This window comes from Suillus subalutaceus, assembly GCF_016647625.1.
Source record: "Suillus subalutaceus strain FC151 chromosome Unknown DFJ58scaffold_31, whole genome shotgun sequence".
Lineage (NCBI taxonomy): Eukaryota > Fungi > Basidiomycota > Agaricomycetes > Boletales > Suillaceae > Suillus > Suillus subalutaceus.
In genome coordinates, this window is record NW_024540280.1 from 342,821 (window position 1) to 367,583 (window position 24,763).

The 24,763-nt window shown below is 48.9% G+C and overlaps 10 protein-coding genes across 10 annotated transcripts; 8 read left to right on the plus strand and 2 right to left on the minus strand.

The window, feature by feature from the left end:
- Positions 1-130: 130 nt before the first annotated feature.
- Positions 131-1,589, minus strand: DFJ58DRAFT_272035 (coatomer epsilon subunit-domain-containing protein). The gene is made up of 5 exons (XM_041379598.1): positions 1,560-1,589; positions 1,023-1,491; positions 813-967; positions 507-765; positions 131-455 (listed from the first exon to the last, which is right to left on the minus strand). Exons 2-5 carry the CDS (start codon positions 1,424-1,426, stop codon positions 335-337), a joined length of 939 nt encoding a protein of 312 aa, XP_041245887.1. The 5' UTR covers positions 1,427-1,491; positions 1,560-1,589; the 3' UTR covers positions 131-334.
- A 266-nt stretch (positions 1,590-1,855) lies between these two features.
- Positions 1,856-6,278, plus strand: DFJ58DRAFT_778709 (heme peroxidase). Its single transcript, XM_041389655.1, has 20 exons — positions 1,856-1,912; positions 1,964-2,033; positions 2,085-2,174; positions 2,221-2,259; positions 2,312-2,368; positions 2,419-2,500; positions 2,556-2,767; positions 2,821-2,991; positions 3,040-3,156; positions 3,209-3,681; positions 3,734-3,808; positions 3,860-3,999; positions 4,055-4,204; positions 4,254-4,671; positions 4,730-4,955; positions 5,023-5,108; positions 5,168-5,448; positions 5,499-5,624; positions 5,675-5,793; positions 5,848-6,278. The coding sequence occupies exons 2-20, from the start codon at positions 1,983-1,985 to the stop codon at positions 6,145-6,147; spliced, it is 3,213 nt and encodes a 1,070-aa protein (XP_041245888.1). The 5' UTR covers positions 1,856-1,912; positions 1,964-1,982; the 3' UTR covers positions 6,148-6,278.
- A 241-nt stretch (positions 6,279-6,519) lies between these two features.
- On the plus strand, positions 6,520-8,212 carry DFJ58DRAFT_272069 (uncharacterized protein). The gene is made up of 2 exons (XM_041379599.1): positions 6,520-6,690; positions 6,743-8,212. Exons 1-2 carry the CDS (start codon positions 6,681-6,683, stop codon positions 7,849-7,851), a joined length of 1,119 nt encoding a protein of 372 aa, XP_041245889.1. The 5' UTR covers positions 6,520-6,680; the 3' UTR covers positions 7,852-8,212.
- A 3,536-nt stretch (positions 8,213-11,748) lies between these two features.
- DFJ58DRAFT_657849 (uncharacterized protein) lies at positions 11,749-12,414 on the minus strand (the record flags this gene model as incomplete). Its single annotated transcript, XM_041382000.1, has 1 exon — positions 11,749-12,414. One exon carries the CDS (start codon positions 12,412-12,414, stop codon positions 11,749-11,751), a length of 666 nt encoding a protein of 221 aa, XP_041245890.1.
- A 1,129-nt stretch (positions 12,415-13,543) lies between these two features.
- Positions 13,544-13,768, plus strand: DFJ58DRAFT_638405 (uncharacterized protein; the record flags this gene model as incomplete). Its single annotated transcript, XM_041381313.1, has 1 exon — positions 13,544-13,768. A coding segment is annotated over one exon (225 nt), but the record flags the coding sequence as incomplete, so codon positions are not given.
- A 167-nt stretch (positions 13,769-13,935) lies between these two features.
- Positions 13,936-15,820, plus strand: DFJ58DRAFT_874173 (uncharacterized protein; the record flags this gene model as incomplete). The annotated part of the gene is made up of 4 exons (XM_041394389.1): positions 13,936-14,248; positions 14,301-14,763; positions 14,815-15,742; positions 15,770-15,820. Exons 1-4 carry the CDS (start codon positions 14,200-14,202, stop codon positions 15,818-15,820), a joined length of 1,491 nt encoding a protein of 496 aa, XP_041245892.1. The 5' UTR covers positions 13,936-14,199.
- Positions 15,821-17,154: 1,334 nt separating this feature from the next.
- Positions 17,155-19,763, plus strand: DFJ58DRAFT_744453 (uncharacterized protein; the record flags this gene model as incomplete). Its single annotated transcript, XM_041387317.1, has 15 exons — positions 17,155-17,429; positions 17,485-17,509; positions 17,559-17,898; positions 17,955-18,013; positions 18,063-18,186; positions 18,239-18,369; positions 18,418-18,540; positions 18,594-18,682; positions 18,735-18,816; positions 18,862-18,891; positions 18,934-19,042; positions 19,093-19,387; positions 19,440-19,543; positions 19,605-19,703; positions 19,755-19,763. 12 exons carry the CDS (start codon positions 17,155-17,157, stop codon positions 19,314-19,316), a joined length of 1,611 nt encoding a protein of 536 aa, XP_041245893.1. The 3' UTR covers positions 19,317-19,387; positions 19,440-19,543; positions 19,605-19,703; positions 19,755-19,763.
- DFJ58DRAFT_778721 (uncharacterized protein) lies at positions 19,483-20,054 on the plus strand. The gene is made up of 3 exons (XM_041389656.1): positions 19,483-19,543; positions 19,645-19,703; positions 19,755-20,054. The coding sequence occupies exons 1-3, from the start codon at positions 19,493-19,495 to the stop codon at positions 19,858-19,860; spliced, it is 216 nt and encodes a 71-aa protein (XP_041245894.1). The 5' UTR covers positions 19,483-19,492; the 3' UTR covers positions 19,861-20,054.
- Positions 20,055-21,953: 1,899 nt separating this feature from the next.
- DFJ58DRAFT_778724 (putative serine esterase-domain-containing protein) lies at positions 21,954-23,915 on the plus strand. The gene is made up of 9 exons (XM_041389657.1): positions 21,954-22,195; positions 22,240-22,356; positions 22,414-22,517; positions 22,597-22,743; positions 22,937-22,981; positions 23,029-23,185; positions 23,236-23,559; positions 23,582-23,672; positions 23,705-23,915. Exons 1-9 carry the CDS (start codon positions 22,154-22,156, stop codon positions 23,749-23,751), a joined length of 1,074 nt encoding a protein of 357 aa, XP_041245895.1. The 5' UTR covers positions 21,954-22,153; the 3' UTR covers positions 23,752-23,915.
- Positions 23,893-24,763, plus strand: DFJ58DRAFT_272189 (uncharacterized protein). The gene is made up of 4 exons (XM_041379600.1): positions 23,893-24,199; positions 24,253-24,348; positions 24,400-24,479; positions 24,545-24,763. Exons 1-4 carry the CDS (start codon positions 23,971-23,973, stop codon positions 24,659-24,661), a joined length of 522 nt encoding a protein of 173 aa, XP_041245896.1. The 5' UTR covers positions 23,893-23,970; the 3' UTR covers positions 24,662-24,763.

Below are 24,763 nucleotides of genomic sequence, written 5' to 3' on the forward strand. Positions count from 1 at the left end.
GACTTGTTCTCGACTGGTTGCGGCGGCTCGGGTTTTACCTTTATTATTCACAATAAGCGCATGATCGTGTCTTTGATCAATCACAATACTATTTCTTTGCACAAATTTTTACGGTTATATGCGGAAGCGAGGCAAACACATTTTCACATGACATGACAGCAGCGAGCTGTGGAGGGATGACGACATGTTACGTCCGGTTGATCGTGGATGTCGATCCGGAGCTCATTAAACTGCTGCTCTATATATGAAAGGAAAGTTTGCAAATGTGTATTCCTGTTCCACCGCCGCGGTGTTGTTATTGTCATTACATGGGTTATACACAACCCAATTCATTCTAAGCCACAGCAACAGCTCTAGGAGGAACTTCAAACTTGGAAGCGCATTCATCGAACAAAAGTTCCTTAGCACCGATATCTGCGACCAAGGGATGGGAAGGATGTTGCTTTAACAGGCGACTGACGTGGTCCTATTAAAACCGCTCGTAACCGGAGAGGACAGAGACTCACCTCCATAACTGATCAGCCTCGCCCTTTTTGGCGCTCAGGCCAGCAGCAACGACCATAGCAACGAGCATATCACTAGAGCCTTGTTCGCATTTAGCGCGGGTGAGGATTGATTCTGCTTCTTCTAGATCGCTCTGGGCAGGGGAGAGTTCGCCGCGGAGGATGCGGACTACTGCTCTGCCAACTAGGAGAGCGGCAGAGGAAATAGAGGGGTTTGCTACTTGTTCACTGTAGAATGAGAGTGCGGGTGCGTATGGTTCGCCTGTTATATTTGAGTGATGGTACGGTAGATTTGGGAGGATGACTTGCCGCTTGTGCCTTGTGAGCCTGTTACGAGGGAGATGGCTGATTCTGCGAGTTGGAGGACGAGTGCGTCTGGGTTTGCTTTCAATGCTGGTGCTAGGACCTTTTGGGCGAGTGCTGGACGAGCCAGTGAGAGGTATACTTGAGATAGCAGCGCTGCTCTATCGATTCATCATCAGTCGAATGGTTTCATCAGAGCAAGAAAAGGTTGCTGACGGTTCATCACCGATTTTGCCTTCACCACGGAGTGTTTCGAGGGCTTCTTCTATTTCGCCTGCACGTATGAACGCGGTTGCAGCTAAAACTTGGACGGTTTCTTTCTCCCATTCCTCAGAGTCTTCATCGGCCTCTATCTCTACGCATAAGTCGCGGAGTGTTTCTAGGCCTTGTTCGCCTCTTGCAAGTGCAGCGGCCGCTCGGAGCACGATATTCTCCGTGTCGGTAGGAAGGAGGGCGAGTGCTGCTGTGTCGTCGCCCAGGGCCAGGTGTGCACGGACTTTGTAGAGAAGAGTAGGGATGTAGTCGGGTGAAGAGTCGTCTGGGAGTGAGATTGATAAGAGGGCGGGGTATGCGCCGAGGGTGAATTGTTGTTTGATGAAGTAGAGATCTGGTGAAGTCATGGTCAAAGTTAACTCACGTGCTTACGTGTACGAGTCGCGTTACAAGTCAAGTTAGATGTCGCGCCCTGTCGAGTTGTTCACATTATTCTCACATGATACAAAAATACGCCCAGACCGCAATCACAAGACTAACCTGTCCCTTTATTAAGCTTCAGAATGGAACGTTGAAAGGTTCGAAGTACATGGTACCCGGGGTCCTAAAACTATTCAAGGTAAATGAAATCCTTCCGGGTAGCTCATCGTCCAGCATTGGTCCAGCACAACGAACAAAAGCTGAGCGGTACGGTTTTCTCTTATACCCATTCTAGCCCATCATCCTCCAAATGAGTTCGCGGAGAACTAGTACAAATCTTTCAATCGCCGGTACGGCTTCGCTTACCTCAAATCCCGCAAAGAAGTAATGCAAATTTGGTTATTGATTGATAGATGCGCACCCACACTTAGCTATTCGGTTCAAACTCGAACTTACATCCGGTGCCCTGCTCGGTACCAGTCCCCCGCCTATATAACATGCCAGACGCTCATCGTAAACTCCAGGTCCTCATTCATCACCACCATGTCCCTTAACAGAACCCTCTCCACCCGCTTCTCTTCGAAGAGCCAGGCAGTAAGCTTTCAACTTTCATATGTAGAGTACTAGTCCTTACAATTCTTATAGAATGGTTCAACATTACCGACCTCACTTGCCGACGCTCCTTCCTCGGGCGACGCAAGCACAGCCAAAGCCTTGGCACACATCAAGGACCTCGTATGTTCACATTTGAAAATATTCGCTCAGCAACTCACTTGTTTAGATGAAACGCCCTCTCGAAGAGATAAACGAGTCTGCCATTGTCCGTCGTACATCTCATCTTCACTTGATACAATTTAACCTTTGGCTTACAGTCCGCAGCTCTTGATGCCATCAAGCATGCAGATGCAGTTGATGACCGCAAGATGCTCGTAAGTCTATTTACCTCCACCATAGATCTCCCTAACTGTCGTCTGCAAAGTTGGAACACTTGTTGTCCTTCATGGCCAATCACCCTTCAGGAAAAATTTCTGGCATGGCTCGCACTTTCACCATCAAGCTACGTAAGTAGCAGCTGCTTCACACGCCATTAAACCAGGAACGCTAACTCTGTCATAGTGTACAACGACCTCGCCCACCCCCCTGCTACATATATTGGGCCCGAGTTTCAGTTCCGCGCTGCTGACGGTTCAGGCAACAACCCTGATGCTCCAAACCTTGGAAAAGCTGGTACACCTTATGCACGGTCTGTTCAAGGAGCAAACCCCTTGCCGCGCAACCAAATGCCCGATGCTGGTCTCGTCTTTGATACTCTCCTCCGCAGAGAGAAGGTACCTGTCTTTGACTACATCTCCTTCAATCTCTTACCCAACTTCATTTCTAGTTTACCCCGCATCCCCAGGGTCTATCTGCCCTCATGTTCTCCTTTGCGGCACTCGTCATTCATAGTGTATTCCGCTCTGATCATACTCCCGGCAGGCAACATATCAACATGACTTCGGGTTACGTTGATCTTGCACCCTTGTATGGAAATGACCAAGAAACTCAGGACAAGGTTAGTTCCACATCGACGTTGAACCACCAGTATCTTACATTATCATAGGTCAGGAACAAGGACGGCCGTGGTTTGCTTCACCTCGATGTATTCGCAGAGGATCGTCTCCTTTTCCTTCCTCCCCCAGTTTGTGTCCTCTTGATATTGTTCAACAGAAACCACAACGTATGTTCCCCCCATGTTCCCACGATCATCAACTCAAGCTATTGGATCACAGTACATTGCTCGTCGGTTACTCGAAATAAATGAACGCGGTACCTGGAAGGATCCTGCTCACCACCACCACCTCAGCCATGCCCAGCTCTCCAAGCAAGACGAAGAGATCTTCCAGATTGCCCGCCTTTGCAACTGTGCATGGTTCGCAGCCGTTGTCTTCTCGGACTACTTCTCTGCTATTCTGGGCCTCGTCCGAAAAGGGTCGAGCTGGAGTTTGGAGCCATTCGAAGAAATTCGTAATGACGATCACTCGGTCTTCGAGCGTGGCCGTGGTAATGCTTGCAGTGTCGAATTCAACTGCTTGTACAGATGGCACGCGACCACCTCTGTTGAGGACGAGGAGTGGATCGCTCTCCAGCTCAAGCAGCTGTTCCCTGACAAGAGCCCTGAGGATATCAGCTTGAAGGACTTTTACACAAAAGAAGCTGTGCTCACGCAATCTGAGCCGGATCTTCAGCAGTGGACATTCGGGACGTGAGTGATCTTGGGACCCACAGCTAGTGCCACTGCTTACATTTCCTTGCAGCCTTCAACGCGAGACAGAGGGTCCTAACAAGGGATCATTTAAGGACTCTGATCTTGCCAGTTTGCTTCAGGGCGCGTTAGTGATCATCATATCCTATCTTGTGCCAGAATTGACGTTTTATCTTAGGACCTCCCATCGTGCTGCGAGCTTCGGTGCTCGTAGCACACCCGCAGTCATGCGTCTCCACGAGATCATGGGTATTGAGGCTAACCGAGCATGGGGCGTTTGTTCGCTCAACGACTTTAGGAAGTTCCTTGGCTTGAAGAGTGAGTGGTTCAGCCCCGACATCTCCATCTCTCTTGGATGCTTAGTGTGTTGCAGCGTACACCAGTTTCTTGGAATGGAACCCCAACCCCGAGGTTGCCGACGCTGCTGAAAAGCTCTATGGTCACATCGACAACTTGGAGTTGTACGTCGGTCTCCAGGCCGAGGACACCAAGCCTCTCATCGAGGGTGCAGGTCTCTGCCCAGGCAAGACCCTTTCATTTAACCCATACTGATGAATACTTACGTGTTACAGGGTACACCATCTCCCGTGCCATTCTCTCCGATGCATTCGCCCTAACGCGTGGTGACCGCTTCTACACACAGGACTTCACGCCCTACAACCTGACCGCCTGGGGTTTCGCCGATTGCCAGCGGGACCCTGATGCATACGGGTTCGGATCCACCCTCGGCCGTCTCTTCCTACGCACGCTGCCCAACGATTACAGCAAAGACAGTGTCTACACATGGTTCCCTCTCGTACACCCCGATTCGATGGAGGGGTACTTGAAGAACCTTGGCAAGGTTGACGGGTATGATGTTGCGAGGCCAAAGCCAAGCGAGCCTGCTACTACTGTTGATGGTTACGTGGAGGTTGGCCAGGTGTTACGAAGCACCGGTAAATACGTACCTGAGTACGTCGAACGCGCGGCAGAGGTCATGAAGGGCAAAGGGTACGTCATGCCCGACATACTTAAGTTTGGATCGGCGCTAACAGGATAGGATAATTAGATTCTTTACGGCATCTTCAACCGGGGTTGAAGAGCAGAAGCAATTCATCAGTGCGCTTGTTCCTTCACCAGAAGCCACCAGTGCGATCGGGACATACTTCCACAACAAGACGAAGGAGCTCATCGAGCTGCATTCGTTCTCGTTGATTGGGCAGAACACGTGTGGTGTCAATATCGTGAGGGACGTGTTGAAGTTCGTGCCGTTGCATTGGGCTGCTACGGAAGTTGTATGTCTATTAATTTTGAGGGACGATGTGGGGTGCTGATATATTGTGATCTGTGATCGTATTGCAGGCTGGTATCCCACTCAAGACGAAACAGAATCCTCATGGTGTATTCACCGAGTCTCAGTTGTTTGATATGCTTGGGGAGATTTACCAGTTAGTCGTCACATGCCTTTTTCCTTTTCCTAATGATCGCTGATCTTTGTTCTTTGAAGATTCATCTTCCTCGAGGTCGACTTGGCATACTATATGCCGATCAGGCAGAGGGTGAAGGAGCATGTGCAGGAGCTGACGCATCTGATCAAGGGTGCTCTTGGGAGTGCAGGGAGCAAGTTACCGTTTGCTGGGTTGATTGGCACGGTGTCTGGTTTCTTCAGCAAGAAGAAGAACCATAATGAGATCGTGAAGCGCTTGTTTGAGTTTGGGTGTTCGACGGAGCATGTTGTGAACTCGATTCTGGCGTTGTTGGTTGGTGCTACTGTTGAGATGTCTCTTGGTATGTTCTTTCTGTTTGTTTGTTCATGAGCGAAGCTGATGGGACTGTAGCTTTGACGAACGTCGTCAACTTGCTCGTTCACAAGGAGTATGATTCGGAAGTGACGATCGCGGCGAATAAGAAAGTGGATGCTAAGGACTTTGGTAGTCTCACTGCTTATGTTACCGAGGCGCTCAGTATGTGTTTCGTTCTGGTTCATGGACTCATTTTCTGACGGAGGATTCAGGAATCGACCCACCGTTCGCTGGTACCTACCGTGTCGCGAAGCAAGACGAATCCATTGGGTCTTTGAACGTGAAGCAAGGCCAACGTCTGTTCCTAAACGTCGCCGCTGCAAACATGAACGTGAGTTAACCATCCAAAATACCCATACCTCTCTCACACACCCCAACCCAACAGGAAGACGCCTTTCCCAACCCCCACATCCTAGATGCCACCCGCACACCGCGCGAACGCTACCTCCCAAAGGACGGCTGCTTCAAAGTCTTAGGTGACGAATTAGCATCCACGATGATGGCTGAAGTGCTCCGCGCCGTCTTGTCTCTCGAGAACGTGCGTCGTGGGCCTGGACAGTCGGGTAAACTTGCGCGGTTCTCAGATGCTGCGCTTCCGGCGTTGCATTATGCATATTTGAATGAGAAAATGATGCAGAGCCCGTGGCCGACTTCGATGATTGTTAACTATGATGTTGCGAAGTGAGGTGGTGGTGGCGGTGGTGGTGGTGGATATGATACCCGAGCTTTGTCATGTTGTCATTTGATTTACTCGCACAGTACTACTTATGCTTATGCGTGTTATACGATCTTAATGCTACTTTTTGATTTGATGCATGTTGTGTACTCAAGTTGTGTTATCTGGATCGACCCTGTTCAGATCCGAAGATGGTGTTTGGATGTTAGGCCGTTTACTTGCCATAGGGAACTAGATGACTAGGTGAGGATGAGCGTGTGATGCATTAATGTTTGCGATGATACCTTGATGATAATACCTGCCTCAATATTGTGGTTTGGATCCTGTCGCAAGATATGTTTTTATACTACCCTGATATTCTTGATTCACTGCTGTTCTTATCGTCATCATGCCCCTGCGTGATTTGCTTGAAGTTGCCACCGTCACGAGGTCAACACGAGGCCGTCGAGGCGTTGTCCAAAGTTGTCCATGTGCAACCGAGCATTAAAGCTTCCTACTGTCAATGCTGTAATGGTAGCGTTGTTGTCTTTTCTCCCCTCATAATGAGTCCAGGTGAATACCTCATTCTACCTCTACTAGTCCTTGCACTAACCCGCCTTCTAAGAACATGACGCAGCATGGACGAGTCTATGCGAAGTCGTACATGAGAGTGCCATCTTTGATTCCGAAAAGCCTCAACCCCACTCTCGATGCATGGAAAACACACGTGTTGCACTTCTGGAAACTCTGAGACAGGTCCTCGATCGACACGATAGGACGAACATCTGGCTCAAAGGTCTTGCCGGTGTTGGAAAAACGTCCATCGCGGTTACCGTAGCTGAGGAGATGAAATCGAAGAAAAGGCTCGCCGCATCCTTCTTCTTCTCGCGTCAACATGCACAGCATGCGACCATGTTCATTCCTACTATCGCATACCAGTTGGCACTGGCTTTCCCAAGAATCAAAGATGCTATCATGAAAGCCATCGCAGACGACAAGCTCCTCCTATCATCTAGTAAATCTCGTCGTGATCAGATGCAGGAGCTCATCATCAAGCCACTATACTCATTGCAATTCCGTCAAGAGACGTCTTATGCCATTATCATCGATGCTCTCGATGAATGCTTTTCCACTGAAGAGGCGGCAAGATTGGTTAAGCTGTTGACAGAGTCGCTCTCGGGTCCAGACTTGCCCAACATCCACCTGGTGTTCACGAGCCGACCTCAGACGCATATCCGCGCGGCCATGCAAGCCGATATTTACGAAATTCCCCTCGTCACCGGCGATGACGCCACCCTGCGGGATGTCCGTGTCTTTCTGCGGGTGTCGTTGGACAACATACGGACAACTCGTCCAGATCATTTTGGCCAACCGCCAAGGTCTTGGCCATCAGAAAATGAATTCGAGACATTGGTGTCTAATGCAGGCGGTCTATTCGTCTATGCTGCGCTAGTCATCAGTTTTATATCCGCCACTGATCATCCGCCACAGCAGAGGCTAAAACACTTACTCCGTGAGAGCTCTGCTGTCAATGCCGATATCGATCATCTTTATAGGCATATTCTCGCAAGTTCAGAGAATCCAATTGTGCACTGCCAAATGTTAACGTGCATCACCCATCTCGATCGACCCGCTTTCGCTTGCAAATTTGCAAGATCTCTTTTTCGAGCAAAAGGAAAGCTTGGCGATGATGCTAGAAGCATTTTCACCTGTTATCTTGAATCTCCCCCATAGAAATGTCGAGATCTATCACACTTCGCTCTTCGATTTCATGGAGGACCCTCTACGGTCGATGGATCATTACGTGGATCGTGCTCGTGCTCACGAGTACCTTGCATGCTACTGCCTTCAATCATTATTGCGAAAATCACCGATGACCGACGATTATGCATTCGATAGATGGCATCACCATCTTTCTTTGGCCCATCCTAGTAGTGAATTGCGAAGGCTGCTTTCTCAGTTCACAGAGCAGGAACTGCGCCGTTTGGTGGTATTCGCAGAAAAGGGTGGTGGTTCTTCACATCTCGTAGGACCCCTGCACAGTGCAAAACAGACCTGCTCATCTTTCGTGAGTGTTTTGTTTATGTTGGATAAGCAGTGCATCCTAACCAAGCATTGATTAGAAATGGATCAAGAGCTTGTCGGACATTAAAGTCGCATGGCGTATTGCTAAAGCCTCGAGAAAGGTTGATGAGGTGCATTTAAATATTTTAAAAAATAGGGCTGCCTCGCAGAGGTACCCGGCAGCACTCTCCCATGTGGACACCGAACCTCCCTCCCCGGACACCGAACCTCCCTCCCCGGACACCGATTCCCAACTTCGTCCATATGCAACAACGACTCAGCAGCAGTCAGTAGCAATGATGATAGAAATCGGAGAACATGGACCCGGTCGGTCGTGTTACTGCTGCTAAGTACATCTAAAATCAGTTTTGCGCTAAGGTCTCGCGGTATTTAGGCAAGCGGAGTCCCCCAGCTCCACGCCCGGGGGACTCGGACAAATTTTATTGCGAACCGAGAGACAGAAATAGTACATGACACGGCAGCATAAGGCAAGGTAGATGCGAGACTCGATAACGTGTGCTTTGAGTGCTTTGAATGAGCAATGAACTAGAAGCAGAACCCCACAGACTGGAGTGAAAGACATGAGTGGCGAAGGCACGATGGACATCCTAATGGGCTAGAAGGTTTTATTTTTTATTTTTTTTATACGGTGTTGTTCTTTGTTTTGTGGTCTTGGTGCCAGTTGCAGAAGTCGTAGAGTCGTAGATAAGCCGAGTAAAGGAGTTGTGGAAATAAGAATGAGTCGATGAGCCGTTTTTATTGCGCGCGCGCTGAGCCGTGCAGTAGAGCATTTAGTAAGAAAGCATGTTGACGCACATACTTCTTGAATTCATCAGAAGACCATCTTCCTGCAGCTTGAATGAGATCCGGAGTCATTCCCGCGATAGCTAATGCTGTCGCGCCTCCAGCTCTCATCGAATGACCCGACAATGAACTCCCGCACTTCTCCCGCAATCGCCGCAGGAACCAACTCCTCGTTGGGATTGATCCGCTGCTCGTCAGCCACAGAGCTGGGCGGAAGGGATAAGCAGAGTCGCGGTGAGCCAAATACTGCCACAATATAGGCAAAGGGTCGAGTCCAGGTATTGAGTCAGACACAATGAGGATGGTCGCACCAGTCCCCAAACTATCATTCTTCTGGTAAGGCAAGGTGTAGGAGATGGCGTTTTCAGTGATGGTAAGAGTATGTCGCCAAGGGACTTTTTGGTAGGTCTGGTGTTTGATGGCGTCAGGCCAGGTGAGTTCACCCAGCCGTTGCAGGCTTACGAAGCCAGTAAACAGGAGCGCTAAGAACAAACTGTCGTCGTGACGTGGCGGTGAGCCAAAAGCTGTGCGAGCCCGCTGTAGGTCATCCACGCACAAAGGAAGCTTCCTCTGCACTGGTTTCGACATACGGCGTTTGCAGCCACGCAAAGTTCGTGCCACAATAGAGGACCGCTGAGCCGAACGGACTGATGGATATCCTTCTTCCAGCCGATTAGCGATTCCTGATAGATATGAGTCGATGGAGCGAGGCTCAATGTGGTGCGAGAGCCACACAACATAGAATGACAAAGTATCGACAGTGGGGTCGATGGGAAGCTGATGCAGCCTACAAAAGGTAATGTAAGAGTTGAGATGTGAGTCGTAGACAGATGCGGTGGTGGAGTCAATTGCAAAACCGAGTGCCACAGAGCGTTCGTACAAGAGACGCTCGTGCGTCCAGGCTTCCCTCAAAGGCTGCCTGGACGATGCAGACACCTGCATTATTTTTTGGCTGCCCCCAGCGCATCTCGAGGGGGTTCAAAATCAAAAAAGGAGGCCGCTGGGGCCAGCTCTTGGACACGCTCGTTCTGAAAACGTGAGAGCGTATCTGCAACTCCATTCTCACAACCAGGCACATGCTCCACTCGTAAGTCCACGTCATATTTGAGCAGGACGTCGACCGCCGAGAGCATGATTGAATTATAAGGAGGGTGTGCACGAAGCGAACTGAACATCGCGACAGTATTTGTGTTATCTGTGTAAATGAGCATACGCGAAGGGGGGTCCGACATGTTGTGTATAGCATGCACCGCGGAACAAACAGCCAGAGCTTCAAAGAAGAAGATCGTGTCTTTGGGAGCACCTACAGGCAATGCAGATTGTCCCGCGAAGTTATCATGAGGAAACCATAGACCCATTCCCAAACCTGATGCATCCGTATAGGCGACCACTACATCATCAGAGAGCGGGTCAAAATCCAATGATTTGTAAAATAAGAGGCCGGGAAGGCGTTCGATATGGTTTGCCATCCATGACAGTTCACAGATGATAGCGTTATTGACGTGAAGACGGGCGCGGGGTTGGTTCTTTCCACGTATCTTCTCATATACGGCGGACAATCCTGGTTTGAGTAGGGGAAAAATATTAAAGCTCCATTCACACCAACCTGCGAGCTGCTGGAACTCGCGAAGTGCCCAGCGACAGTTCTTCATGGCGAATCGCCGAAGTTGCTTAACAAGCTCCTCCTTTTTATGGTCAGGTAGAGTGGCGGACATAGCATTAGGGTCGACGTCGAAACCGATGACTGTCAGCGTCGAGCCGAAGAGTTGCTTTGGCCGATCATGAGGAAGTCCTATCTCATCCCAAAGCTCCAGGAGACGAGTCTGTTTCTCCGGATAATCACACTGATATGGGGCATAATAGAGCATGCGACCTGCTAAGTCAAAGGAAAACGAGTCGTCCATATAGAGTTTGAGCGCTTCAATTAGCATGCGGTGAATAGCAATCCATGCCACGAGGGACATAAAGGATATCCAGACTTTGGGAGAACCGCGTCCCCCAAAGTTATTGTTCCGGTCAACATAACGTTGACCACGTACCGTCAGCACTTGCTTGGCTTGCCACAGCGGGTGCATAGGTAGTCTCCGGAACGCTTGAGAAACATCTGACTTGAACAGAATCAGCTCTTCATCAGGATGTTCTCGCCTAAACTCAAGTAGCGAGGCACCAAGTGAGTGCAACCCATCTAGTTTGGTACCTTTAATCGCATCCGAGTCGATCATCGAATTGAGTGAATACTCTCCAGCCGTGTGGTCGACGACGAGGCTCAGTTTGTCAGAGTTTGGTTTGGGTACCGTGTGCATCGGCACACTATACATTCCGGGCAATAAATCAGTCCCGAAACTTTCAGATACTCGCCCGAGTCGTATCTCTTCCTGAAGCTGCTCCTCAATAAACTTTTCCTGTTCTTCTGACTTTGCACAGGTGCACATTGAGTTGTCATTAATGGAGGGATAAGACTCATCAGATGCATCGGCCCACGGCCAAAATCCTTCGCGCAAGGCCCGACACACGGATTGGACAAAAGGCTGGTTTGGGTGGTCCACTAAAAGATCCTGGAACCAATCCACGTTAATTGGCGTTACTATCTTGAAAAGTTGTGGGTAATTAGCAACAGTATGAGCTGCATCACTATCAGCGAGATATGAAGGTGCTGTTGGAACCGGGTCTGCATACTCGGATGAGCGCGCAGTTGGACTAAAAGAGACGTCCGTTGGTGACCAAATCAAACCCCGTCGAAAGCGTGGACGCTTCAGACATCGATCAGGTAGATTTGGACTTTGTGTCCTCAGTATGCTTCGCTTTGACATGACGGCGGGCACAAACCCGGCCGTCTTGCTCAACGTTGCAGACATGGGCAAAGCGGCAGGTGGCTGCGCTGCGTGTGCATTCTCCAGTGTTCCATTTGCGGCACGGTTCGCGTTTAACAGTAGATTCCCGTCCTCCGGGTTTGCTAGATTCACCGGTGTCATTGTGCATCCTTCCTCCAGCGGAGAAATGTGCACTGTAGATGTCTTTGAAACATTCGAAGTCGGACAGTTCATATTTGCAAGAATTTCCGACCCTGAATCTAACTGCTTTGTCGTACCGGAGGACTCGTCCATGAGAGAGTTCCGATTGTTGGTCGAATTGTTCATTGATATGTTCTGCGTAGGCGTCAAGTTCAGCCTGTCGGAAAGGGAAAGCGAACTTGAGGGCACGCGCTGCTCTATTCCACGCCGCATTCCATTGTCCCTGTGTGGCAATCTTCTTTGGGGCCGTTTCTGACACTCCGTAGGTGAACTCAACATCTCCGATGGCCTCGGTATGCTTGTCAACGGCGCGTGAAGTGGTAATGATGGTGTGGATAGTGTCGAGGTTGAGACTCCGTCCTGCAACGATATCTGCCCATCCAGATTCATAAAACTCTGGGCTCCGCTCATGGTACATGAGTTTGAGCTTCACTTGTTTCTAGTCTTGTGCCCAGTTCTGTATGATACGGATGGTGTGTTTGAGATTAGCGGATAGGGGTCTAGCCGGTTCTTGGTGAACCGTTGGCTTAAGGTCGAGGCAGGTAAAGTCGAGTTTAGCTCGCTTTCGAGCAGGTTCACCTGGCTCGATGCTGGCTTGTCGAGTTCTGACATCCTCTGAAGGAGGTTCTTCTTCAACACGAGAGCCCGACGCTGGTTCGACCGAACGCCGTTCTCTAACTGCTCCAGTCGCTCTTCGAGCGGCTTGAGTTTGTTCAGATTCCCACTGGTCGAGCATGGCAAGGTAGATAGCCGCGATAGCAGTGGGATCTTCTCCTGAGCCGATGGGTAAGCTTTCCTTGATGATGCTGGAGATGACATAGGATGCTTCAAATTTTGTTCCCTTAGCGGCTCTAAAATCTCGGACGACGTCAAGGCATCTCTTCGCCAGGACCTGTTGGGGTAGATGCGATTCATCAGTGTCGGACTCAACTGAAGCCCCTCGCATTGCGGGTCCCCTAAGAGACGGTTGGGTTTGCGACGAATTGGTGGCATTATTGTTTGAAGGGCCAGGGTCTGACATATGTTTTGGAAGGATGACCGAATTTGAGTAGAACGATAATTCAATTATACACGAAAAACAAGTAGTGCAGAACGTGCACGAGCAGACGGTGCTCAGAGGACAAGTGTGCGACGTGCAGAAACGGAACACGTCAGTTAGATACTTATATCCAGAAAGAAAGGGGCCTCAACGATGACGCAGAGTCACGAGGCCAAGAAAATTTCGACCAGCGTCGCGAATTGATTCAACTTGGTTAAACAAGTTTAACCCCGAATAAAGGCGGATCCGGTGAAAAGTCGCTTGCAAAGTGCTTGACCATAGCTAACTCCTGAATCAATTTCAAATTTGCTGATCGCCCATGTTAAAAATTTGAAATCCTTACTTCGAACTTGTGAACCAGAACGTTACAGCCAAGTGCACCAGATATCCCAGCAGTGACTGCCGCCTTATGTTCCTATTAAGTGATGTTTTAATTTAGGCAATCCCAGGCTCAGGCTGCTCCAAACTTGCCCCCCCCCATACTTCTCTCCCACCCCCAACCCAACAGGAAGACGCCTTCCCCAACCCCCACATCCTAGACGCCACCCGCGCACCGTGGGAGCGCTGCCTCCCAGAGGACGGCTGCTTTAAAGTTCTAGGTGACGAATTAGTATCTACGATGGTGGCTGAAGTGCTCCGCGCCGTTTTGTCTCTCGAGAACGTGCGTCGTGGGCCTGGACAGTCGGGTAAACTTGCGCGGTTCTCAGATGCTGCAGAACCCATGGCCGACTTCGATGATTGTTAACTATGATGTTGCAAAGTGAGGTGGTGGTGGTGGCGATATGCATATATACCCAAGCTTTGTCATGTTGTTCTTGATTTACTCGCAGTGGCACGCACAGTACTACTTATGCTTATGTGTGTTTATACCATCTTAATGCTACTTTTTGATTCGGTGCACTCGTGTTCTCTGGATTGACCGTTCAGGACTTCATTAATGAGTCGAAAGTCTCATAATATATACCCTAATGTTCTTGATTGTTTGGTTCCTGTGATCGTTCTTATTGTCATCATACCTCTGGGTGATTTACTTGCTGCCACCGTCACGAATTTGAAGTCAACGTCCATGTGGAACCAAGCAAGCTTCCTACTGCTGCTAATGCTGCAGTGGTGTTGTTGTTGTTGTTGTTGTTGTTGTTGTTGTCTTTTTCAGTCCCCCCTGCAATGAATCTCAGCCCCCCCACAAGAAGTTTCAGCCTCCCTCCAGGTCACGGTGATTATCTCATTCTACCTCCACTAGTCCTTGCACTAATCTTTCCTCCAAGTACATGACGAGGCATGGAGGAGTCTATGCAAAGTCGTACATTACAGTGCCATCTTCGATTCCGAAATGCGTCAACCCCACTCTCGATGCATGGAAAACACACGTGTTGCACTTCGGGAGACTCTGAGACAGGTCCTCGATCGACACGATAGGACGAACATTTGGCTCAACGGCCTTGCTGGTGTTGGAAAAACGTCCATTGCGTTCACCGTAGCTGAGGAGATGAAATCAAAGAAAAGGCTCGCCGCATCCTTCTTCTTCTCGCGTCAACATGCACAACATGTGACTATGTTCATTCCTACTATCGCATACCAGCTGGCACTGGCTTTCCCAAGAATCAAAGATGCTATTGTTAAAGTCATCGCAGAAGACGAGCTCCTCCTGTCATCTAGTAAATCTCATCGTGATCAGATGCAGGAGCTCATCATCAAGCCACTATACTCATTGCAATTCCGTCAAGAGACGTCTTATGCCATTATCATCGATGCTCTCGATGAATGCTTTTCGACCTGAAGAGGCGGCAAGACTGGTCAGTTGTTGGTAGGGACGTTCTCGAGTCCAGACATGCCCAACATCCACCTGTTATTCACGAGCCGTCCTCAGATGCATATCCGCGCGGCCATGCAAGCCGATATTCACGAAATTCCTCTCATCAATGGCGATGACGCCACCCTGCGGGATGTCCGTGTCTTTCTGCGGGTGTCATTGGACAACATACGGACAACCCGTCCAGATCATTTTGGCCAGCCGCCAAGGTCTTGGCCATCAGAGGATAAATTTGAGACATTGGTGTCTAATGCAGGCGGTCTATTTGTCTATGCTGCTCTGGTCATCGGTTTTATATCCGCCGCTGGTCATCCGCCGCAGCAGAGGCTAAATCACTTACTTCTCGAGAGCTCGACTGTTAATGCTGATATCGATCAGCTTTATAGGCATATTCTCGCAAGTTCACAGAATCCAATTGTACACTGCCGAATGTTAATGTGCATCACTCATCTCGATCGACCGCTTTCGCTTGCAAACTTGCATGATCTCTTTTTCGAGGATAAGGAGGATTTGGCAGTGATGCTAGAAGCATTTTCACCTGTTATCTTGAATCTCCCCCATAGAAATGTCGAGATCTATCACACTTCGCTCTTCGACTTCATGGAGGACCCTCTACGGTCGGAGCAGTATTACGTGGATCATGCACGTGCTCACGAGTACCTTGCATGCTGCTGCCTAAATTCGTTAATGCGAAAATCACCGATGATCGACGATTATGCATTCGACACATGGCATCACCATCTTTCTTTGGCCTATCCTAGCGGCGAACTTCGACATCTACTTGCTCTGTTTACAAAGAAAGAACTGCAACGTTTGGTGGTATTCGCAGAACAGGGAGGTGGATCTTCACATCTCGTCGGACCCCTGCACAGTGCAAAGCGGACTTGCTTATCCTTTGTGAGTGTTTTGTTTATGTTGCATAAGCGGTGCATCCTAACCAAGCCTCGATCAGAAATGGGTCAGGAACTTTTCTGACATTGCGGTTGCGTGGCGTATTGCTAAAGCCTCGAAAAAGGTTGATGAAGTACATTTTAATATATTAAAAAATCGTGCCACCTCGCGGGGATACATAGTCGACTCTATCCCATCTCACGCGCGCGTGCCATCTGACAGCGCCAATTTCTTCATCGAACCCCCCCTTCCCCGAATCACCCTCTCCGGAACCCAATATCGATATCTAGTAGGAATATTTATACTGAAGCTGTCACATTGATAGCGACATTGCGTTGTTCGTTGTGAGTCGCATTATTGATACCGGGTGACAACTTCATTGAGACTTTATGTACTTTCCAGTCGTACGATGGTCTTCTGCAGCGTTGATTCCAGCGTGCGCTGCGGCGCTGTCCGATCGAGTCAACACAACCCATAGGCCCATCAGAGTTGCTTACTGTCCATTAAATTACTTTAAAAAACTTAACCCATATTGTTCGCACTACTTATGCTTATGCGTGTTATACCATCTTAATGCTATTTTTTGATTTGATGCACCTGTGTTATCTGGATTGACCCTTCAAAGCTTCATCTGTCTGCCCAGATGAAACATGATGTTTAGGTGTGAGATTGTTCGCTTGCCATGGGATTGACCCAGATGACTACTGTCTTCCCTAGGTAGATCTCGGATAAGGAAGACGGTCCTTCATTCTATAAGTTTAGCGCGATGGCAATGCCTTTGACCCTTTCGGACGCGATAGTATATTATGGCTAGCGGTGACGGCCCATCAGTGAACTGGCGGAGGGCATATAGTGGACATATAATTCTGCTATGGGTTATCACATTGTCATACTTAGCCACTAAGTAGTAACTTAGGGGCAGCGCCCAGTGATTGACAAGGCTCTTCTAACTGCGCATGCACGTTGGTCAGGAACGTATCTTTCCATAGCGGTGTGTCTGGAGTCCAACGTGCTTGGTATCAGATAATTTGAAATACTCAATTCAAAGTTCAAGGTACTGCCGCCATTTCAAATTCCTGGTTCACTCCGCTCGTTGTTCCTATCGTGATGTTGAAACCTGCCCAGTACCAAATTGCCAATATTAGCCTATGCGAAGCTCATTATCCATACATCCACATCGTAGCGGTGCATGCTTTATCAACCAGGCAACATTCGGCCTCCGAAGAGCTTTTTGTCCAAGGCCGTACGATGCATTGAGATCTAGCTGAATTTCGTGTGCAAGACGGCGCCAGTCTCACACGCCTGTTCGGAATTTACCTAACGCCTGTCTCATGGCCCACGGGCGGCACCACTGTACATCATGATGTTCTCCAATTTTGGCCCATTTATTCTTCCACCATCGAGAAAGAGAAACTACGATGAAAGCACGTGCAGGAGAATTAGACTACCAGGATGCTCGCCGTTTCAAGCACACTCGCCTCGGTATATGGGATCTCTATGAGGAGCGCCAGTCAGCTTTGCCACGCATACCGGCCTCATCAATATCGGAGACATATACGCAGATAACCCAGAGCGCGCCGTTTATAGTTCGCATGTTAAAGGATGTACTCAGCATAAGACGATGCTCCATGCTTCTCTCCGCATACCTGGTAGTAGGAATTTTAGCTTCCCTCATACCCGCTGTTTCCCTGTGGTGCGTCATAACGAACTGGGCGACTTCCTTGTATATTCATAATATCATCGCGCAGGTACTCTGGACAATTACTCCGCCTTGTAATGTCTTTTCTATTTTCATCTGCACTGCCAACTTATCCCGCACTAGGTAGAGAGCGCAATGGAGACACGTACTGTGGACACAGCGGTGCTCGTACATTTTGCAGTGGCACATCTTATATGCACAGTCGTTATGCGCTTTCTCAGATACTCCCGAGCCTGCATAACACCCCCTCTGAGATTGTACATCAAACAATTCTACAATGAGCAAATGTTCCACCCGACCTCCCGCCTCGATGTGCCCGCATTCCGAGCCCTTGAAGGCTTATGCACACTGCGGGAGTTCAGCGCGGCGTCGGGCCCTTGGGGCACTTCCGTAGCTTGGACATCCATCGAGAGGTCAACGGACATGACGATGACGTTTATTCGTTCGCTCTCTCAGCTTTTTGGTTCTGGTTGCGGTCACGCGGGAACAACAGGATGGTCCACTTCTTGTGGTTCTCAGCTTTGTGCAATACATATTGCCCTGGGATAACGCAGGACAGGCAGTGGTCAGATCTTTGGGTAGGTCAACGGCCGATATTCTAAGCCTTTGTCTAAGTCAGATACGTAGTTTGGGGCCGCGAGAACGACCAACAAGGATTTTTTTTCGCATGCAAGGTCTGAGGAATCTCGTTATGATGTCTACCCACCGCAGGAGCTCGTCGCAGGCAACCTTGACGAATTCGTCAGTGCACGTATGTTGACGCTTCTTATCAGACAATCTTATGCTGATTCTGTCGAAACCAGAATTTCGCGAAGCAGCTCAGCACGTTGGTCACGATGCGGTTGAATTCCCAGAGCTGAAAAATTTTCGTTCTTTTAAGGACTGTCTGAGTATCAGGTTTATCCTCCAAGAAACAATGTATATGTTACCTCAGGTACTTGTAGTTGATCTCGGAGTTGACGAAGCTGACCAAATCAATTAGATTGTCTTCACCTTTCGCGTCCTGAAAAATCCAATGACCACTCCCATCTCCCTAGCATCACTCATACTTATCAAGCAAGCCTTTCATGCATTCAATGACACAGATTTTCTCGTTGTCCAACAGGTTGTCCTATCTTGTGACCTGTTTGTCCGGAATACGCAAACTATATGAGATAGAGGATATACGGAATAATGGTGTTGGATGGCACGGAGCCGTTCCCTGAGAACCAGCAGTCTCTCAGGAGTGGTATTTCTGTCGAGTTCAGGTTGATTGATATTCGTTGCTTCATACAGGCGTTTCTGATCTATGTATGCCAGGAATGTTTCGTTTCAGTATCCTGGCGGAGACAGCTGTGCTCTGCGAAACGTATCGTTCAAGATCGGGGCTGGTCAACTTTGTGTAAGTTCCTCCACTTTTGTGGTGCTCTCTAACCGCAAATTGCAGGTCGTTGTTGGTGTAAACGGCTCTGGAAGAGTACGATCTTGAAACTGATCTCGCGCATCTACGACCCAACAGAGGGCACCATCCTCATCGACGACCGCGACATACAAAACCCTCAGACTTGCTGACCTCCGTGCTGCTATGTCCATCCTCTTCCAAGACTATTCGCAATTCCCCCTCTCTCGTAAGCCATACTTATGCACCCTGAAAGCGACGTATTTAACGCACACGCAGATGCGGCGAGAACATCGGACTGGGCAACCCCGCCCTTGCAACATGACGATGACAAGGTTCGTGAAGCCGCCCGTCTCGGCGGCGCAGAAGACTTCTTGATGAGCTCCCTGACGGGATTCGGACACCCACCCTCTACCGCCCCGTGCATGATTATCATGTGGGACCTCCCTGAGGTACCACGGCGCTCTTTGGGCAGCCCGTCGACTCCTCGCGTTGGGGTTTGATTGACGATGTCCATATTTCCGGAGCTGTAGGCCTCCCAAATCAGCCGTGGGCAGGTACAGCGGCTTGCAATGTACGTGACCATACCTTGACCTCTCAGGTTTCGGTGTCGACTGTTCAAATAGCTCCCGCACATTCATGCGTTCATTGGTCTCCGAAACTGAGTCTTTCCGCTGGCATGCTGTTATTTGACGAGCCGAGCGCCTCCCTGGATCCTACAGCCGAACATGTGCGCCCCCCTGTTTTCCTAAAGATGTTGATTTGGATGTAGTTATAACTGTGTGGAAATAGATCTCTTCGAGCGTCTGCGGAAGTTGAGGGGGTAACAAGACCATGATATTTTCCACTCACCGGTTTGGAAATCTCACCCAACATGCGAACCTCATTTTGTGAGTCTCTGTCTGTTCGAATACCAATGCTCGCTGACGTGGTCACCGCAGGTACATCGATGAAACTGTCCAGGAAGCAGGGACGCACGATGAACTTATGAAGAAAGGGGGGGAGTATGCTCGTATTTGGAATCTACAAGCTAAACCTTTCATTTAACGACCAGATACCGGGACCATAACGATACCCCGGTTTGTTTTGTACCACAAGTCATCCCTCACAATGCGCTCATGTGCAGTCGCGTAGGTGATGGTATACAGGTGAGAATGATACAAATGGGAATCAGTTTGCTGCTGCCGTTACTTGCCTTCAGAATATTTGTTACTATTTGGCAGTTGTGTGATATCACAATTTACCAGTGCATGTGGTAAGCTTTTGCATGTGGTGCACAAGCTGCCGGCCTCGGACGTCTGCGATCTGACACCACGATCATACGATGTAGATTGGCACCGTGCTCGTGCCCCGGCGCGATTTAATTGAGGCTGCTTGTTGCCCACGCGTTGACCAGGTGTTGCAGCATCTACTCAGAGCAGTCATTGTTTTTCTTCTCAGCTTCTCTCCATATGGATCTAGGTGACTGTTTCATTCCATCTCCACTAGTACTCCGTACCCTGGCCACTCGGATCAGGAATTTGAGAGATTGGTGTATGTTAATGCAAACAGTTATTCGTCTACGCCGCGATAACTATCAATTTTATATCCGCTGGTCATGTGCCGCGAGTAGAGGCTAGATCACTTACTCTGCGAGAGCTCAGTGGTTGTCGTTACTGGAATCGATCATCGTTGTAGGCAGATCAATTGCAACTTCAAGGAGCCTAGTCGTGCACTACCGAATGTTAACATACTACATCATCCATCGTTATCAACAGCTTTCGCCTTGCAGCACTCCGAGATCACTTTCACGCGGATAAAGAGAACTTGGCTACGATGCTAGAAACATTTCCATCCGTCATCTTGAATCCCGGGCCACCCCTTAGAAATGTTTAGAAATGTTTGAGATTTATCACGCTTCGCTCTGACTTCATGGAAGACTTCCGACGGCCGAAGCATTATTGCATAGGTCGTACACATGCTCATAAGTACCTTGCGCGGTGCTGCCTTAAATCAACGATTACGGAAAGGATCAATGACCTTCATCGACGATTACGCATTCGATAGATGGGACTTTCATCTTTCGAAGGCCTATCCTAGCAGTGAAACTTCGAAATCTACTCGCTTTGACTCGTTTGTAGAGAAGACCTGCAACGTTTGGCGACACTCGCAGAACAACGCGGTACATTTTTTATCTCGTGAACCCTGCATAGCGGCAAGACAGACTTGCTTATATTGGTGAGTGTTATGGTTATGTTTGGTAAGTGGGGCACGCTAACCAAGGATCGACCAAAAATGGATCAGGAGGGTTGCATGGCGCATTACCGAAGCCTGGAGAAAAGTCAATGAAGGGCATAAAATGTTTAAAGTGGGGGCACCGACGTGACCTTGACAGGACCTCCAGTCTCCCGGTCTCTAAGACGGTACCCATAGAACCGGATTCTTATTATGATAGCCCCCCTATCCTGATGAGTAGCCATGCACGCTGCATCTTTGTCACGGTGCGGTCCATCGCATCCCTTCGGCTTGATCCCACGTCTCTGCATCCCTCCTCCCTCAGGCTCGAGTCTCCTCCAGAGAAGATCGAGCACAGGCTAGTAAATGCACGACACTGAGCGCCCTGCAGTTGTTGAACCACCAATACTAGCTACCTTTTAGCAGTTCCAAATTCCGAGAATCCGAATGCACTGTGCTAGTAATTCTGACTCTTGACTAATTATTCAGATACTACCCGCCTGCAAAATGATGTCTAGCGCATCTGACCGTGACTCGATGTGGTTCTGTTACCTGTATCATCGATCGCCTAAGTTACATCATATACTTCATGCACAGTGTTTTCTTTTTTTGGGACAAGCAAGTCTATTATATAGCCACTAGGACACGTTCTTATAGTGGTATCAGAATACCGGTCCGAGGAAAAATGCACTTACACAGTGTTTTCGCCGCGCCGAATTCTCAGTGACTCCGAGTCCGCTCGTTCCATCAATTGTGATGCCAACTATGGGATGTTCATCGTTCGAATTGACATATACTTACAGACTCATGACTAAAACTTAGCTTGACGGTCGACCAATTGTGCCTTACGTCCATCTTGAGTACTTGACAAGATAACGCCGACGATGCCGGCCCATTGCGTTAACAGTGCTAGTGCTGACACATGCGTCAGGACTCAGCATCGACTGTGGCGCAGCACCGCCGGCTTGACACCCACGGCGTGGAAGCTACGCATACCGCATGGCATGAGGTCCAAGACTCCATGTATTTATAACTTCCCGTCTTTCTGTCGTTGTCCTACTGTATTAATCTTTATCAACCGCCAAACCCGCATCGCCTAATCCGAGTCATTGCCAGTCGTTCCATCATGCCAGACGTCCATCTACTTGTCTTGATCCATGGAATGTGGGTAATCCCTCTCACGTTGGTCATGCGAACAAAATTATCCGCGAGGTAAAGGGCGAAGTTGAGGACGGTGACATTAAGCTTGAGGTTCTTCTCGCTGAAACCAATAAGGATGAATCCACATATGACGGAATCGACTGGGGAGGTGAAAGAGTGGCTGAAGAGGTATTTCTATTTATTATCGTCACCAAATCTGAGCATTCTCAGCGCGCATAAAACCAGATTCGACAGAAAACCGCAGACTTAGAGAAGGAAGGTCGGAAGGTAACTCGCTTCTCGGTCACCGGTTACAGTCTTGGTGGCCTGGTTGCCCGTTATGTTATTGGGTACGTGTGAGAGTCCCCGCTCTTGTGGATGATCTAACGAGCAAACCTAGTGTCCTTCACCAGTCAAAGTTTTTTCGAGACGGTGCAAACCCGTGAATTTTAACACTTTAGCTACCCCACACATCGGCATACCCAGATTCCCTTCAACATTCTCTTCGATATCGGCATTTCTGGGACCAAAGCTTCTTTCCCGTTCGGGCGAGCAATTCTTCTGTGTCGACAAATGGTCACCACGAGGACGGCCACTCGTAGAGGTCCTTGCTGATCCTGATCGCATTTTTATCAGGCATTGATATTGTTTCCTAATATTAGAATTTATGCCATGCGTGAGCTCAAACATCTCGCATTTGTCTGCTATCCCTAACTATAACTCCAGCATCAATGACTCGACTGTAACCGTACGTCACTTCTGGTATCAGCGCAGAAGACCCCTTTGGCGAGTACGAGAAGAATGGCATCAAAATGTAATGCTTGGTTCATGTTACATGAGCTGATTCTGACCATATTCTAGTGATTTCCACGAGAAGTACAAGCATGTCATCAAATCTTATTCTGCCCTTCCTTTATCATCTGCAACCACGAGAGAGCCGGAAGGCTGGTTCGATACTATCCGTAACATGCGCGCGCCATTACCTCCGCGATTCCAAGCCGAGTTTCCTTTGAACTTGGTATGCAAATATCCTCTGAACTCACCGCCTCACTCATAGCAACGATATAGGCCGTTTATACCCTCTTACCAATCCTCTTCCCGACATTTATCTGCCTGCTCTCATTCGCCTGTCATTTCAATCGCAACCAGTCTCGTGGTCGAGTAAGACATCTTGAAGCGCAAACAACTAGAGAAAGACTTGTTCACATTATCGCCAAACTGGAGAGCGAGCTCGAAAGCGCTGCAGTTGATTTATACGATGACCCTGCTGGCACTCCCATCGCCACATCGCCGATACCTGGTGCTGACCCCGCTGACCCGACCAACCCCACCGAGCCTACGAAGGAAAAAGGAAAGAAATCGCGATCAAAAGCCACCTCCATACCACACTTTGTTGACACCCGGTCAACTTCAGAGCATAGAAAATCTCAACAAGATACCGCAGTTGAAGAAAGAGCGAGCCTTCTTTGAGGGTGTACGCAATTCTCATGCAATGATAATCTGTCGTGACCCCCAAGATGTTCAAACCATCATTTAGAAGGCGAGGGCGTGTTACGACACTGGGCGGATCACTTCGACCTATAGCTTTTATTGTGTTTTCGTTGTATTGGTTACTTACATGTAGAGCATTTACAGAGACAATACTACATATCGACCTAATATATTGACACTCGTGATCATGATGGTACGTCACGGCGGACTGTCATTCGGAGGCTTTTAATTTTGTAAATATTCTTTATCTCGACTCGATCAGGCTGTAGCTGGCTCTGTCCAATCTCAACAATAAGTCGTCGCATAGCGATCATGAAAGGCCTTTCAGATCGATCGCGTGCGATTTCTTCAACCTTTGTTTTGCACAGGTTTATAATCTACGCTCCTTCGATCGACTGTTCTCCAGGAACTCGTTTGCCCAATATGCCCGCCATTCGACGCGGGAGTACATACCTCGACGTCTCCACGACAGCGCACACACCGGAGGGGCGCTTGAAGCTGGATAAACTTGGCGCTAGTCGCAAACTTGCGCAACAGAATGGTGAGTGGCGTTTTTACTTTGACTCCGACATGGCGTGAACGTCCACGATATAGCTGTCTGTACCGCTTTGCTATTCATTTGCGATGAAAATCGCAATCTTGGTCCTGCAGATACCTTGAGCGTATCTTTCGAGGAGTTCAAGACTACAAGTTCGTCTGTTGATTTCTGATCCTTTTTCGCCCCGTCTCACTGTGATCCAGTGAAAAGTCGCGCGAGCGCTGCTGACTTGAAGTTAGGTCCTTGCCAGCATACTTACTTGCGGCGGGTGCTCTTATTCTTCGTAAGACGTCTCCCGATAGTGTAAGACTTCTATTAGTACTGAAGATGAACGTCCTCCTTTCACAGTGGGAGCATGGCCATATCGACTTGACCTTTGCCCACAATGGCCGTCAGCGGGATGTGGTCCAACAGATCGAAATTCAGCCCAGTTTCTACGACATGCAAGTACTTGTATATAATTAATCGAAGATATTCCTTCATGCTGTTGTCTTCTGCTCTCTCACAGTTATCGCGGCTTTCAGGAAGTCCTGGATGGATATGGAACATTATCGGCTCGAGGAAAAT